This window comes from Tetrao urogallus (assembly GCF_951394365.1).
Source record: "Tetrao urogallus genome assembly, chromosome: 8".
Lineage (NCBI taxonomy): Eukaryota > Metazoa > Chordata > Aves > Galliformes > Phasianidae > Tetrao > Tetrao urogallus.
Genome location: NC_136821.1, coordinates 15817602 through 15834887, shown reverse-complemented (window position 1 = coordinate 15834887; position 17286 = coordinate 15817602). Strand labels below are relative to the sequence as shown.

Here is a 17286-nt window from a genome sequence, read left to right as displayed (position 1 = left end):
TCTTCCTCACTCAGTGACAGCCTTGTGCCCTTCTTTGAAGTTCAGAACTGAATCTGTAAAAGAATGTGCAACTACTTGCCCATTGTGAAAACGAAGTACTTTGCATGTGCTGCCAAGCTGCATCTTATAAATTGCTTGGCAACACACTTACAGTGAATGCTGAAACTACTTGAAAGTAAGCTAGATTAAAAAAATAAGATCTGTGATCACAGCCAAAGCAATTATATTAACAAAGCTCCAGAGATGCAGCAAAGGAAGGTGCTTTGGGGAAGATAGACATAAGTTCACAAGCCTGTGACGATGTTTAGATGGCTCAGTTAATCACAAGGAAATGTATGGATGGAGCAGAATGAAGCTAAATTTCCTTTGTTACTGAATTCAGCAAGAGCATGGTCAAATAGACCTCTCCAGGCTGATGTTGCCCACTGTGGAAATGGCGAATATTTGATGAGTGCCAAACATTCATATGTTTGGAATCTCTGAATTGCTAATAACTTACTCCAGAAATACTCAAATTAAAAACATGTAATTATAACTTATCAGAAAGAAAATAAACTCCTTGTCACAAAAAAAAGTAAAGGCGGTGAGTGCATAGGCAACCCCAACTCATTTTGAATCAGCTGCTACTTTAAGTGAGCTCATCTACAGATGACTAAGTAAACCGCCACTCTTGAGGCCAAACAAAACTATTTTTCTTTCCACAAAAACATCCAAGATATAACCTGTCACTGCCAACCTAACAATAACAAACACTATTTAATGGGCCCAGGGAAGGAAAGCAAAATCAGAACTGCAGAAATCTCAGGTCTTTCTTCTGGTATTCAGTCCCACTTTCTAGTAGGAAGCAGTTCAAAGTTTTCCTAAGCTGATGATTGCATCTGTCAAATTAGGATAATTGAGTTTAATTATCTAATTCCTTTTTAAACTTACATCCAGAGTATCCTACATGACTTAAAGTCTTGCACTTGAATTCTGCCCACTGTAAAAAATGTGATTCTCTTTCATTTTTGAATTACCAATAATGTTATTGAGCATCCCAGTTTCTGGTAGAATTACATAGTTACAATTCATTTGGTATTCATTTTATTTTTTGCATTATCATATTCTGTCTTCTGAACTGCCTAATTTCTAAAACAACTCCTAATCTGGATAGCTTCAGGAAGCTATTTCAGAAATTATTTTCCCACTAGTCAAGAAATGCTGACACGATTTCAAAGTATGATCAAGATTGTAAAGTCCCAAAATTGAAAGCTGAGGCAAAAACTCAGTCTCAGGTTGCCTGCTTTATTTTAATCTTTTAAACAAAAATCTAAAAGATGGGTGTCTTTTGGCGTTGAATCTACAAGATAACAAGATTATGACAGAAACATAGAAGTTAGCAATAATGATTTGATACTGAATTTTCTTTTCTCTCTCTCTCTTTTTTTTTTTTTTTTTTTTTAATGTCTTGCTCTCACAAGCAAGAATTCCTTGCTGTCACAGTTCACATGCATGTGTTAGATCCCTCATGTTCATATTACATCTACCATCTTGGAACTTACAAATGATTAAAACTTCCTTAGCACTTGTGCTCCCATCATTTCCAGTCAATAAGTAAGAAATAGAACACTTGACAATTGAGATTTTGTGGATCAATTCATTTCCCACTCAAAGGAGCAAAGGACTTTTTTTTTTTTTCTTAAATACTGCAACTACTTTTAAAGGCACTTGCTGGAAGCTATTTTAAAGCTTAAAATATTGTAATAAATCTAAGTGTATATCTACTGCCTTGAAGTTTGGTCTTTAGAGAATGCGATCTCAAAATAAAGCCCAGTTTTAGATAATTCAAAGGAAGTATTACCAATATTAAAACATCAGGCACTACAGTAAACAAAACAAAACAGACAAAAAAAGAAAAAAAATAAAAGGCCAGGCCCTAATAGTTCATTATAATGCTAACATAAAAGCACACAATACAAAATAACAATTTTGTTACAGAAAGATGAACTCAAAATAAAAGAAATTTCCTCTACATAAGCCTTAAAATATTTTTCATACCTTCTATCAATTTTGTCACCAACATGATAAGGCATTAATATGGAAACCAAAAGTAAATGTATTTAGTCTTGGACACTGGAAACAAAAACACCATTTCTTAAAGCACAAGAAAATTATGCTGGAAAAAAAAATACTAAATGTTAGCAGGAAAATAATCACTTACGCAGACAGATCAAATAAAAAAATCTCTGAATCACTCAAAATAATTATAAATCAATATTATTTTCTTACTTAAAATGTATCCAGCAGAAATAAACTCGATCCTGCTAATATGTACATTTGAAGTCATGGGATTTTGACTAGATACAGAAACCAATTTCATCAGCTCTGCTATATACCCCAATTTGTGCATTCATGAAAGCCCTCTGAGCTTTATACAGGATAGACCTACCTTTATCTCAACGGCAACCTAAACAGTATTGTTTTCAACGTCATAAAAGGGTGGGCTGGTAAATCTCTTCATAATAAGTACTTGTAACAATTTGGTTTGTGATTAAAATGTTTTTCCCACCCTTTGCAGCTTATTTCTCTAGAGAATCCTTTCCACCTCACTCAGTCTCCTAGAGCTAGTGAGATGCATTGCTGAAATTAGCAAGAAAAATAGCTCTACTGATGATGGTGTGCTAGATTTGTAATGATTGCCCTACATAATAGGGTCAGTTCTGCAGCTTTGGACAATGAAGAATATAAACCGTACGCCACAAAATCTTCAGAACTCACATCGTATTACCAAAGCCTAGTAGCACAAGCACCAAGAAAGTATTATAAACACCTTCCGCTTCTGAAAGAGAACCAACTAAAACAGAACAAAGGACTGGTGAGAACAAGTGGCTAAGCTAACTTTTCTGTTTCTAAACATTTTCAACGTGAAGGACAAAGTCTCTGCCACATATACATCTTGACCACTTCATTGATCTTCTGTCTTCTAGTGTCCTAAGCTCTTAGGTAAAGGAAAGCCAGTAACTCTATTGGTTCATTGCTCTTAACTGAAGCTTGCAAAAAAAGGAAAAGTTTTTCACTACAAGGTTTGTCAGTCTAGACAAGATGTATGCCCATAAATTCGAGCTTTTAAGTTTAATGTTAGCTTCTTTTTTCCTTCTTAGAAGAGACTGACTCTATTTGCAAAATGATGAAGCACAAAGGAGCAAGGAAGACATCTGGATGATGGACAAAGTATAAGAAGCGAATAATTTAAGGCATTGCGGATTCAGAGTGACTTTTTGCTTACGAGTATCATATGAAGATCATTGCACAGTGGTTACTTCTTCCAACCAAGCCCTGCTGCACAGCAACTGTTACTAAGGTCATTCATTTGTTTTTACCATGTATTTCTGTAAGCTTTCCTGAAAATTTTGGTAAGTTCACACAGGAATTGCCGATGTTAGACATTTGTCTGTTTCTCTGTTGTGAAGGTGATCATTATAAAACATCAACCTCAAAATGTCCAGTATTCTATGATAACATACTTAAACAATTAAAACAGTAAAATGCTCTGCAAACTTTCTTTTTGTAAACTCTTGCATATCTATACTTTGTGTATGTGAGGAAAAGGGCACTTGTGAAGCAAATCCCATAGTCATCCACGTTCACCTCATGCATGTATGAACACACATCAAGCAGCAGTCTCAATCTGCATTTCTTTCAGATGAAAGCAAAATGGAAGGAGCACAGGTAATCAGAGCATTGTGACTGCTAATGGGAACGCAGTTTCTGGAGGAGAAACTCTCCCTAGGCAAACCTGTCTTATCATAGGTACAGTAGAGATTTGCAGTACTCAAAATCAACTTTTTTTCCTCCGCAAATGTACCTCTTGTTAATGGACTCTCCTTGTTAATGTATGCACAGTCTTCAATGATTTTAATATTTTACAAGGCAAGTAAGTTTTTGTTGTTTCTGTTGTTTTACCCCAAATTAGGACAACATAGAAGCACTAGAATGAAAAGTAAAAAGAGTCATAGCTCACCAATGTTCAAATTGTGATTGAGAATTACAAGTTTTTGCACATTTCTTTCTTAAGGTTCACTTCAACAGGTCTTCTCCAACCTAGAGGTTACAGTAATTTTTTGTTGGTCTGAACAATGTTGAATTGCATTTAAAAACCTCTCAGCTACTCTTACTTACCGGTGGCTGAATAAAAAAAATGTATCATGCATTTTTTGGCCAAAAGAAATCAGGTACAGTGGATATGAAGTCCAAAACTTTTAGGCAACTTGAAATGAAACCAATACAATCAAACTATGCAAACAATAGATCACTGAAAAATATCACATCTTATCTGAAACAAAATGTGCTTTTTCCTTAAAAGTTAATGTAATAGTCTTTAACCTTTTCTTATGATGCCTTTTCAGAGCAAAGTCCTGTGAGTTACATGGGGTTTCAGTGAATTAATGGAGAAAGCAAGATGGATGATAGTAGGAAAAAAATCTCTCTTATATGAAACTGGTGGGGATACACATGAAGACCATTGCACAAGTCAGTATTATTTTTGAGAACACAAAACATGTTAACATGTTCTGGATTCATCCACACTCTTCTCTCAAAATGAGATCTGGAATTCAACTACGACTAGAACTTTCATAGGCAAAGATTCTCAGATGTGTATGAACCTCAGCTTCATGAGTGCCTTTGCTGCTTGTTTCGGTGTTTAATTTCAAAAGTTATTTATAAAGTTATGACGAAAACAAGTGGACACAGCTATGCATTTCACTATAATATAATCATTAAGAAGAAAAACAGAGCAACAAGGAAGCTTCCTAAGAGATGCATGATGTGGTCACAACCAAAGTTATGAACTGTTCTGCACAGAAGTGGATTAAGTACTGAAGATGTCTCAGAATACAACAGATTTGGAAAGACTGTATTTATGTTAATGGTGATACTTTTGGAACTTATATGAGTCTCAAGAAGCACAAACTATGCTGGAGAGGCTAGATTAACACATCTCATTCTATAAATTCAGTTAAAACATCAATCTATATATTATTCTTTCTCTTTGCTCAATAATGCACTGTTCTAGGACACTCTGATTCTATTCTGGTACTCACATAAGTAGGTCACAAAAACAATTAACAGCACACTGATTTTTCAGAAAAAAAATGATATAGGTTACCCCAGTTTCCATGAAATCAAAAAGGGAAGAGAACAATGTTCACTATTTCACAGACACATTGAGATTATTACTTTTGCTTCAGTCTTCAGACTACAGAGTCTACGAGAGCATACCTCCTACTTAGGAATTTTCAGAACATAAATTTATAATCTTACCAGTATTGCAACAATATGCTTGAGATGCTGTTAGTGAAATCTTACAAAAACTGCTCTGCATTCTCTGTAGATGATACTAAAATTATTCACTTCTAATTTGCACAGAACTGGTAAAAAAAAAATGTCATAACAGCAACAGCAGTTCAACCATTTTCCATGTGGCTATTTAGCAATACTTGGAACAACATATCTGTAAGCCGTGTCTTGAACCCAAGGGTAAAGAACAAATCTCCACAGCAACTGAGCAGCTAATACTTGCCATTGAAATTCCCACTGTATTGTTTTCATTACTTAATTGCATGTCAAATGAAAAAACACCAACCTCCTATGATTTGTGGAGTACATTAGTTCTGGATTTAGCTGAAAGTTCAAGATTCACTTTCATTTTATAACTGTTATGGTAGGCTTTGCTTGTGACATGACAAGCAAATAAAATAATAAAATAAGAACAATGCCCTCAACTCTACCAAGAAGTTCAGCTTTGAGAAATAAACATATTAATAAATAAACATATTTCTACAACTGAAGTCAGATTTTACTTATTGTCACATGGGAATTTTGGTAATTTTCTCAAGCTGTTTTTAGACTTCATTTATGCTGGCTAATTCCAAAGAGAAAGCTTTCATAGTTTTCTGTGTTTTCAGTATATGTTTCTAAATAAATAAATAAAACTCTACTTTTGAGGAAACATGTTTTTCATTAGTCAAATGTTATCAGTGCTACTGATTGGGTTTGTCCAAAACCTACCCACATTGATAGAATCTTCGGTCTGACCAGATGTAAGAAATAGATTGCAAGATCTCACTCTGAAATTACCCACTTTCTTTTCTGTTTGGTTTTACAACAGAAACTAAGCTTCACAAAATGAAATAAATCTTAGTAGACAGAAGCCAGCCTGATGCTTTGGTCCACTTATATATATATATAGTTATAAATATACACATACGTATATAGATACATATATATACATATAAAAACATGAAAATTTTACTGACTCTTCCTAACACTGAGCATATCAATATAATGCAGTCTTTCTTTGCCTCCCCCCAGTTTGTATTCTATAATCATAAATCCAATTATTCAAATCTATCAGTAGCATTTTCCTGAATCTGAAAATTAAAATACCTGAGCAGAACAATTCTGCAGTGTTTTTTATTCCCCTTTGGATTCAGTTCCTTGATTCTAAAAAAAAAAATTGTGACAAACACAAGTTTGTCGGTACAAATAAAAAAATCCAAAGCAGTTATTATCTGATACACAGTCTCCCCACTTTTACCTTTGTTTTCTACTGATTTTTACAATATTACGCATCCTTAACACCACACAACTACCACTGAGCTTTCAGTGTTTCAATAGGAGAGCATAGGCATGAAATCACATTCTTGCTGATAGATCTACATTTCTAAAATAAAACCATGAAACACTTTCATCTGTTGAACAAGAAGTTTACATGTACATAGGATCTTCCTCTCTGGAACTGACATGGCACTTACAATTGAATTTAATTAAACAGTTTGACTGACTAATTATAGCTTAAGTATCTATTTTCCTTTCTTGCCAGAATCTGATAGCAGGGTTTGGGATTTTTTTTATTTTTACGTGACGTGACTGTGAATGCTCTTGAGAAAAAATAGTGCAATTGCTAGTGACTGATACCTGGAACAATTCCTTGGAACAGTGGCTTCAGATCACTTCTTAATCTATAGCATCTTGCAAGTTTCTCAGAAAAGGTGAAAAGCGATCCCACCCTTTCTCCAAAAAGCAAGGAAAATGTACAACACTTCCTAGCATCTTTGAGCATAATAGCTACAAGGAGATCCCAGCAAAACTAGTCCTGGAAGCTCTTGCAGTCCCACCAGTGCAGAAAGATTGCCAGGCTCTTTAGAAAGTAAACAGGACTGCATAAAATCTATGTTAAACAAATAAATAATGAAACATTTTGCATTCCTGCAACATGCATGTTGTAATCACAAAACCACTGACAGGCACCCACCTTTTTAATATGCTCTCAATATGTTTATATAAAACATAATTGAAGACTCAGATGGGCTTATTTTATCAACATTTATCTCCTCAATTTGTATATAATGTAAAACAGTACTTCTATAAAGCCAAGAGTGAGCCATTGTCACAATTAGAACAATAGACTTGGTAAAGATCTCACAAGGTCTTCCTGTCTATCACTCAGCCCTAAGCAGGGATAACTGCATGTGCATCCTTCCTGGCTGATATTTGTCTAACTTGTTCTTACTTACAGTTCTCTTAACAGAGATTCAGCAAATAATATCAGACAACTTGTAGCTGCAAATTCTACATACAAGAAGTATGTAGAATATCTTTTTAACTTCTGACTAAGGAATACCATTCTTCCAAATATTATTTTGTACTTTTAGGCTCATCATGGCTTTTGTTGTACTCATCTAACTGCTCTACCATTGCTATTCTTTTCCTGAAGCGCTACATGCAGTACTGTAGTAAGCAGTTAAGATCTTAGAAGTGCCAAACACTGTCTCGCACATCTTCAGACTTCATTTCTCCCTAAATATGCTAATATGTCTATTTCTTTGTAGCAAGTTCTTGCTGGTTGATTAAAAATGAGAATTTGCAAATCCTGACATATCTTTCACATCTCAGCTGAATTATAAGATCCACATGTAGTCAACTTCTCAATGCCTCATAAAAAACTACTCATACAAAGTGAAAAGTCTCCAGTGGGCAGTCAGGGAAATTAGCAGACAGGGAAAAATGAGGATTCTCAGTCCATTATCTCACCAACTATATGAAGATATGATCTGATTTTCCCACTGCTGTTCCTCCATTTCCTTTCCTGTGCCATAACAAAATAATTTCCTCCTTATGCAACTTAATTAGTTCCCTCATTTTTTCATTCATCACCTCTCCAATGTTGCACAAATTTCTCCACATTCATTTTTACCCTTCTTTAATGCTCCAATTCCTCCCACCCAAGATACTTCTTTACAACTTTTATAGCAAATGCATGTATTCTCATTTTTATCTTGCCTATCCTGACCAAAAGCTTTACAGAAGCAGGGTGGATTTCAATCATCTTCAAATATTCTAGACATATTTTTTGTTTCACGAGAATAACTTTTAAACTGAACACATTCAGTCCTCCATTGATTTGGTGGACATAAAAATGGCGTTGCTAATATCAGAGGAGTCCTAATGGCATGATTCTTCAGAAGTTCACAGTGATTTTCTTGATTATTATTTTTGTTGTTGTTGTTTTGTTTTAAATACAGACCTAAAAATGTACTTTTCAGTATGTTACCAAAATGAAAGGAACATCCTATGTTTTCTCTTATCACATACATAAGTAATCGTTAAAGATAGTTCACAATGGATTATGTTTCCTTCACCTGCTTAAAATTTCTCATCCACTAAGGTTGCAAACATTACTTAAGAAGCACTAAAAGATGCCAGTGGAAGTATTTTGTTTTAGAATTGATTCTGTATTCTTCTAAATGAAAAAGTAGAAAAGGGAGATGTAATTACTAGCAGAGGAAATGGAAACGCATATTTAACAAGCAGAAATTGTGTGAAGTACTCAAAGCAGGTATAAACACATTAAAGTAGAATTATTTCCACAGAGTATTCACAGCTTTTGTTATTTTTGCACGAATGTATATCAGATTGCAAATCAGCCTCAGACAGTGACACAACAGCACATCATATGATTCCAATTTTTTAATCATGATGCTGTTGCATCCTGTGGTTGTCTTCCATTTTCTTCTAGCATTTTCCAGCAGATTTCTTTTTCCTTTTCACTCAGAACTTGGAATCAGGCAGTAAGAAAGAAAAAGCTGCAACTCTATCCTAAATTTATACTTACAATTGGGTTTGAGGTTTTTGTTTTCAATGGTGCCACTATCTCAGTACTCTTGTCATGAAAATGTCACGCTGTCTCCATTATTCTCCAAAAGAACCATGACACACTATAAACTTGCCTTAACTGTTGCTATAATGCTAAATTCTGGGGAAGAGAAATGGGAATTAGTCCTTGGATCAGATTCTGACATCCATTCTCGTAATGAGCAATACATTTCAGCTGCAACCCTCACAGGAGGTCCCACTCAGCATTAACAAAAGCAAAAGAATTTGGCCTTTTAATGTGTGTAGCTTCCCACACTCACCTGCTGCATTAAAAATAGCTGTTACCCAAGATCTTGCTATACCATTCTCCCACATACGGAGACCTAAGAAGTGGTATCTGTGTGTCATTTGCAGCAGTGACAAGAGTAGTGGAAACAAACAATGTTTACCTAGTACAAGCATAGTACACACATGTCATATTGGTATCTGTGGACATATATCAACAATGTCATGCTTTAAAGTCTTAAATCTCCCAGATTTAAAATTTAAAAAAATAAAATAAAACTGAATTTTAAAAGACTGAAAGAGGAAGATGAGAATATGAACTTAGAAAGGAAGAGAAGGTTTGGGTTTATGTGGTTAAATACATGGGTATTGCTGTTATCACTGTCTTCAGACAACACAGCAAAGCAATACGCTACGCATAAACACAGTTAACAAAAATCTCTGCTCACTTCATCGATACATGCTTATACATGAGAAGCATCAAACCTCAGTCAGATAACGACCTCGTTTGAAAAGCCAGTTTTTATTTGCATAACAAGAGAGACCTGGAACCAACAGAAACAAACACACTGAAGTCAACTTTTTATATATAAATAAACTGTCTTAAGTGACAATTTGAGAGGCAATTTCCATGTGTTGAAGTGTACATATATGCAGACAACCAACAATATCCAGTCCTCTGATAAGAAATCAATAAACCTTTGGATAGAAGATCAGTAAATTGTTTCTCCCATTCTGTAAACAAACGATGACTTTACAGCAATCTTTCAATTACTCACAACTATTTTAAAGCACTCTGAATAATCACACTGGAAAAGTATACTTGATGGTTGATAAATATAACATTAGACACAAAGCATTTTGTTATCATATATGTATTGAATAATAGAAACAGGTCAGCATTTGTGTATTCAATAACAGTTTGAGCAAACTTATTTTTTAACTTAATACTATAATATTGCTCTTATAGACAATTCCCAATAGATTTCTCAAAAAAAAAAAAAAAACAAAAAAAAAAAAACACGAGAAGCCTTACTTCTAACGATGGTACTGCAGACTACTAAGAAAGTGCAGAGGAAAAAACTTTAGTCCTCAAAACAACAGGGAACAATGTTTTTTATCCCCTGCAAATTCTGTTTGTCTGGGTTTTTAATTAGAAACTTGTATAATAAAATTAGCAACAACATATCACTACACTACAACAAAAATAGACTCCATTTTGTACAGACTGTGGGGTTTTGGGTGGGAAATGACATTGATGTTTCACAATTTCTGGGCACTATCAGAAGATAAAATTAATCAAGGACTATGCCTTCTATTGTGAATAATAATTACAATGTATCCCACTTTACAGTTTCTCACACATAAACACAAAATCAGTTAGACTAAGATCTTGAAGGAAACTAAAGTCTTTTAGCTAAGATTCTCTTTTTCTTCATACTCTGTGGCCATCAGACTCAGATGAAGGTTGGGAACAGAACTATACCTGTTCTGCAGCTGCACACCAGTTTCCGTTTAATTCCAATCAAGATGAGGTTTGATTCCTAAAACAGAAGCACTCTCAAGGGACTGCTATATCATATACTGCTACGTCATCCAGGCTGAAGCACCGAACTAGTACCAATTCATAGAATCACCCAGGTTGGAAAAGACCTCCAGGACAATCTAGCCCAACTGTCCATCTACCACCACCATTTCCCCACTAAACCATGTCCCTTAGTACAACATTAAAATGTTTCTTGAACATTCCTGCTCCTTAAACTCTGCCCTGACCCCAGGTACAAGACATCTCCTGTACAAAGGCTATCCCAGCTTCACCATACGCAGGGCTAGAGACATCTGCCAGACTGAGGCTGCCAAATAACATTTTGACATTTTTTTGCTTGATGCACAGAAAATATGCCAGTAAGACAGAGAGATCACCAAGATTGAAGGAGGTCTGTCTTTACCATCACTGCTATAGGAGGAAAGCAAGGTTGCCATGTTGAACTGCAGAGGCCCTCTTGGAAACAGCAAGAGCAAGAGAGAAGGATTGAAGATGAATACATGCAATGACAAATACTATGTAAAGTACAGAAGAGTCCCTTCTTCCCATGATATTTGCACAACAGATGCTGAACTAGGCAGCTATACCAAATGGGAGGTGGGATCCAGACTTTACCTAACAAGCAGCATCGCCAGGGACCAACAGCTCTGCAGACAGGGGAGAGCTCTGCCGCTTAGGACTGCAGATGTAACCAGGGACAATTCTTCCCTAATAGGTACGCAATAAATGCTTTCTTCCATGGTCTTTCCGACAACAGCAGCAGCCTTTCTTCCTGTGCTTAGCCCTGAGAGAACAAATCTAAAGCCAGACAGCATAAGGTAACTGTGTACACTGCCCCTCCCAAAAGAACTCCTCTTGTTCCTCAAGCATCTGGTACCACACAAACAGAGGTGATGCACATTCACAAAAACAGCTGACTGCCTAGTAGCACACTAATAAGAGCTAGCCTGCTATCGACTGCAGGCTGTCATACTGGGATGAAACACAGAGGGCTAAGTCTTCAGAATCAGAGTCAGCAATCATGAACACTAACACTATAGGTGGAAGCTGGACTGACACTGAATTGCCCCTCAAAGGAAAGGAACTAGACAATTGACCTGTCAGTGAAAAATACAAGACCATTTCCTACTCCCGTGTCAAAAGCTTCAAGAGCAGCAAATGATGAGAATTAAAGCTATTACCCATTAAAGGTATCCAGAGAGCAAAAAGAAAAGATGTCCCTGCCACAAGGAAAAAGGAGATGCTGGAGATAAGCTCACACTGTGTAGCAACCTGCCACCTGACTGCAAAATGGACCACGTCAACAGATGATGGGAACATACCCTACAAAAATAGGCTTGCCGTGAGTGCCTCTTGTCAACCTGCAGCAGCTGAGACTTGGCTCTTTCAAGCTTTGTCAATGCTGTGCAGCTCGTCACGCTAACACAGAACCATTTTGAGAGCTGGAGAATTCTCCGCAGACCAATGCAGAGTGTTCATGTGGATGTGTATGTATAGGCAGACACCTGTGTATGCACGAGTGACTTCTCCCTGCCCCAGACAGTCTGATTTCCAGTACAAGGCAGGAACTACCATTCACAAATCAAATCTCAGTAAAAGACCAAGATCAACATCCACACTGGCACATTGCGTGCATCCACAAATCTGGTATGTGGGGGAAAGCAGGCAGTAAAAAGGATCCCCACTTGCTGTGAAATGCTGACCATAGTTGTGCAAGCTGTTCTTGGAGGCAAAGGTGCATTGTACACCCCCAACCAATAACCCCATAGATATGGAGCTCCACGAGCTCCGAGCACAAGAAACTGCAACATCGTGGCAGGGATAATAGATCAAGATCCGGTGGGAGGCAGACCCCAACGTGCAAGCGCCAGGGCTGGGAAGATTCCTCTGCGGTATGCAAGCAAAGGAGGACCAGGGACCCGCAGAGCCAGGGTCCCTGGGGCGCATTGCACAGATGTTCGCTCCCCAGGGCTGCCACACAGCCAGCGGGTGCCGCGGGAGGGGAAGGAAAAGGGAGATCCTCATGAAGATGCTGTCGGAGGCAAGGGGAATCAGAAAGAAGGGGACCCGGGGGAGCTGGGACGGACACCGCACACGCTCGCTCCATCGCGCCGCCGCCGCCGCATCGCTCGGCACCGGAGCGAGCCAACCTGTTTCCCCTCGCACAGAGAAGCCCGCTCCGAGCCGTGGCACAATCGGGCAGGAGGTTCCCCCCCGCCGCGCCCCGCTTCCCAGCTGCCTCCCGCGGGGCGCGCCGCATCTCCCGGCGACCGGGGGCCGCGTTGCGGCAGCCGTACCGTGGGCAGCAGCGGCTCCATCTGCGCCCCCTGGTCCTGGGTCTCCATGCGGCGGCGGCGGGGCCGTGGCAGCGCCCTCCCCGCCGCCCGCCCGCCGGCCGGCGCGGAGCCGAGCGCTGCGCTCCCCGGGCACCGTGGGAGCCGCCGGGCTGCGGTGGGCTCCGCGCTCCGCCGCGCTCCGCCGCGGATCAGGTGGCGCGGAGGCAGGAAGCGCGGCAGTCACATGGCTCCGCGCCCCGCCGGGCCCGGTGCGGGGGGAGGCAGGAGCCGGATCCACCTGCGGGATGTGGCTGGATCCTGCCGCCGCCCCCCGTCCCCAGCTCTCGCCGCCGGCTCCTGGCGGGGAGGTGAACGCGGGCGGACCGTGCCGCAGCTGCAAAGAGATGCCCGGGCACGGCATCTCTCCTCCTGCTCACCAGTCCCAAGGGGACGGGAAGGGAGCGGTGGGACCTGACCCAAGCGCAGACCCTCGGCAGGTACCCTTGCGAACGCTTAGGCCGGGATCAGGATATCTCTGCTTCGCTCCAGCCACAGTTCACCCGGAACCGTTGCTTCAATGCACAACAGCTTTTGGACCAAAGCACATCTAAAGCATCCAAAGAGCACTGAAAACAGTTCTCGGTCCTGCCAGGCTTTGACCCTTCACCTGGACAGCACCTCCAAAATAGTGCTTTGTCCCATTCTTCACTAAAATTACCCCACCATCTCTTTTTATCTGAAAGTTATTAAAACGCACCCATTTGCCATATTCTTCTGCCCACAGCTAATTAATGGAAGGCTTAAGACCCTTCTTCACCCAATTTTATCATCCAAGCCTGCCACACATCTAGTTGCTCCTGATCCACCTGTCTCTGCACCTTAGCAGTGACATTTGGCCATACGAAAACCCCAGCAAGCACCACAAAAAAACGTTGCAAAGCCTACATTAGCAAACAAGCCAAGGGACAGATGAGCCCCCATAACACCTGTTATAGGTGCAGAGGCCACATTGCCTACCAAGACAGCTGAGCCAGACAAGTTCTTGTATTCATTGCTTCCCAGCCCATCTATCCCAAAAAACACGCCCACAAAGACCTGTGCATGTGAGTCAGGATGAACGGAGACCTGACTAGGAAAAATAAGTTAACAAATAAACCTCTGTCTCCCTGTTAATTTCCTTGCCAAAACAGCAGGCTGTGCTCTACATTTTGGATATCCTCTGCAGTCCAAAAGTAGATCAATCAACAGTTTCGCTAAATATGATTAAATTTCCTCCACCAAGGGTCATATTCTTCAAGCTTTCTGAAGTTCTTCTTCTGAGTCAGTTTATTCATACATCAGATACATAGAAAGAAAGCAGAGTCAAAGTTGGTTCTCACAAAGAGAAGCTTTTCTGAGTGACAGCCAGGAATTTGGTCTTTGTACAAAGTGACATATATACAGAAAGACAAGCACTGCAGTCCAGGTTCGGGAAGAGATCTGAGATACACACTTTCATAATGATTACTGATTTACAGTAATTAACACAGTTGGCCATTCAGGTCACTAGAGGTAAGGCTGTGTCAGCACTTACAGAGTAAAACCCTATTTGCAGGAGCTTATAATTAAGCTACAAACGTCATGATGAAGCTTGGAAAGGAATGTGTTTAAAAGTGATTGTTTTTCTTTAAACAAACAAAAAAATGAAAAATAAAGTCAATATACCAATTGTGGTACTGGGAAGATTAGAAATGAATGTTAGCATAAGAGTGCTTTGTCTTTCTATGTAAATATCTCAAAGGTATCCCAGAAGATAAAGTACTACAATCCATCAAGCTCCGTACTATTTCACATGTCATTCACTCCCCATCAGACTCCCTAAAAACACATTCATTTACTCATAAACATCTAAAACCAAAGAGCAAGAACAAATCAGATTTTACCAAGAGCGGGAGGATGGGCATCAGCTTACAGCATACATGATGCTATTTATCCAACACAACTTTTCACAGTGAGAAACAGTATAAAGACCGTGAGCACCATATATAACAGTAGCTGCAAACAAGCTACTGAATGGGCCATCAAAAGTGAATTAGGATCAGTCAGATCAGTCACACACTCGATTTTGCAATGGTTCTTTCTCAGAATGCTTTACAGAGTAGAGAGTTTGCCATTATTGAATGATGGAAAATGGAAATATGGAACAACTTTTAGATAACAAACCACCTCAAACTGGTCCTGATCTAAATGTCTATGTCCTGATCTAAATGTGTATGTTTGGTGGCCCTGCTAGGCAGGGGGGTTGGAACTACATGATCCTTGAGGTCCCTTCCAACCCGGGTGATTCTGTGATTCTGTGATCTGTGGTCTGTAACATCCCACTCAAAAATCAGAAAAAAAAAGTACAGAAAACTTAAGAGACCTATATAGCTATAAAGTCACAATTGGGAAAGTAACTGTGCAAGCCATTCTTTCAACAGCTACATCAAAGATGTTCTGTATAATATTGCAAAATACTGCAAAATACTGGATCCCTAAGAGAGGATGCAAAGCCAGAGGTTTTCCAGACAGAGAAATTGAAGAATGTTAAGGACTAGGGTGAAAGCTTTATTTTCAATCATACATAACCAAGAAACTTTTTTGTTTGTTTGCCTTTCCCAAAGAGTCTCAAAATAGCTTATCTTCCTCAAAAATAGAAGCAGGTCTAGATAGCTAGTTTCTGAACTTTTAGAATACAATCAGGCCGTTTTCATGTTTGCAAGACTTTGTATGTGGCAGCTAAGGTAAAAAGTAAGCTCAGGTTCTTAAGTCATCAGTAATTTGAGAAGTTTGACTGCAAGGACGGGAAGTATGAAATCAAAACGTAGATAAGCTGAAGTTTTCAAATTTTAAGAATATGCCGGATATACTAACAAAATAAATACCTTTGTAACATTTATGTAAGACCAACTTCATCTTTATATATTTTTGTAGTGTGTTACCTAAATAAGATATGGGCTTCTATGTTTAAAGCAAACCTCAGTAGAGAAGCAGGAGACTTTTTCTTGTGCTCTGAATTTAGGTCAGAAGCTGACCTGAGCCCTGCCTGGTGTCATGTTTCAGAAGAAAATTAAAATGGCTGAAGTTCACTTGTATTCTCTTTCCTAACATTACCTCTCCCCTCTTGGGGCTGCAGTGAGCCAGTTAGTCAAATGCTCTCCTGAAACACGATGTTTTTAAACCCCACTGAACAGAGGTTTTATTCCTTAAAATCATTATCTATTTGGGGAAATAGTTCAAAGAGCTCAACTCATTCTTAAAATACTTTGTAGGTATATGGCATGACTTTGGATGCATGTAGCATAGATACAGCTGTCTGTGTTTAACATAAACCATTAACATGGTCTGGGATGTAAACAATTTCTACTAACTTTAACAGTCATACACAGCTTTTTACATACAAATATAGATTTGTTTTAAGATGCAGCCCCAAAACAATGACCTAAAAATCACAGAATTTAAGCTCATGAGAGGTCTCACAGTGCTTCTCCTTTTCTGTCACTGTAATAAGCTGTTTTATTAATGTAAGGTATACTCTCTAATTATCAGGAGTGACAAGCTCTCCCAAGAAGGTATTCAGATATAAGTAAGTGATGTTATCTGTGCATTTTAATTTTTTAATATGCATGAGAGCATTTACAGAAGCCTAGCATCATTTACTGGCCTAGTACCACTCACATTTTTGCTCTCATACCTATCTGTCAGTTTTAATTTTATGATCCAAATATAGCTTTATATTGTCAAGATACAATTCCTGTTCTAGGAATACAATACGGGTATATTGGCTTTTCTCCCAGTTTAGCTGTAAAATATGTCGCTCTACTGGAATGGATGAGGGAGAAGGAAATCACTAGTAAGCAAGAGCAAATTCTTTATTTTCATGTAGTTGTTAGTTACAAAAGGGAACACAGGAATGGCTTACTTCAAGTTGTCCCCACAATAGGTATGCATGAAGCCTACCTAATTCACTCATTTACACCAGATACTGTCACCATCTTCTTAACTCCAAGAACTTGCACTCTGTCA

General features: G+C 38.7%; 1 protein-coding gene across 1 annotated transcript in view; it reads right to left on the bottom strand.

The window, feature by feature from the left end:
• SLC4A10 (solute carrier family 4 member 10) overlaps positions 1-13311 on the bottom strand; it is a gene marked incomplete at both ends in the record, with an annotated part of 153269 nt that extends 139958 nt beyond the window's left edge. Inside the window, one exon of the mRNA XM_079539328.1 lies at positions 13264-13311. Coding sequence (XP_079395454.1) covers positions 13264-13311 — 48 coding nt within the window. The remainder of the gene's footprint in view (positions 1-13263) is intronic.
• Between the last annotated feature and the right edge of the window lie 3975 nt (positions 13312-17286).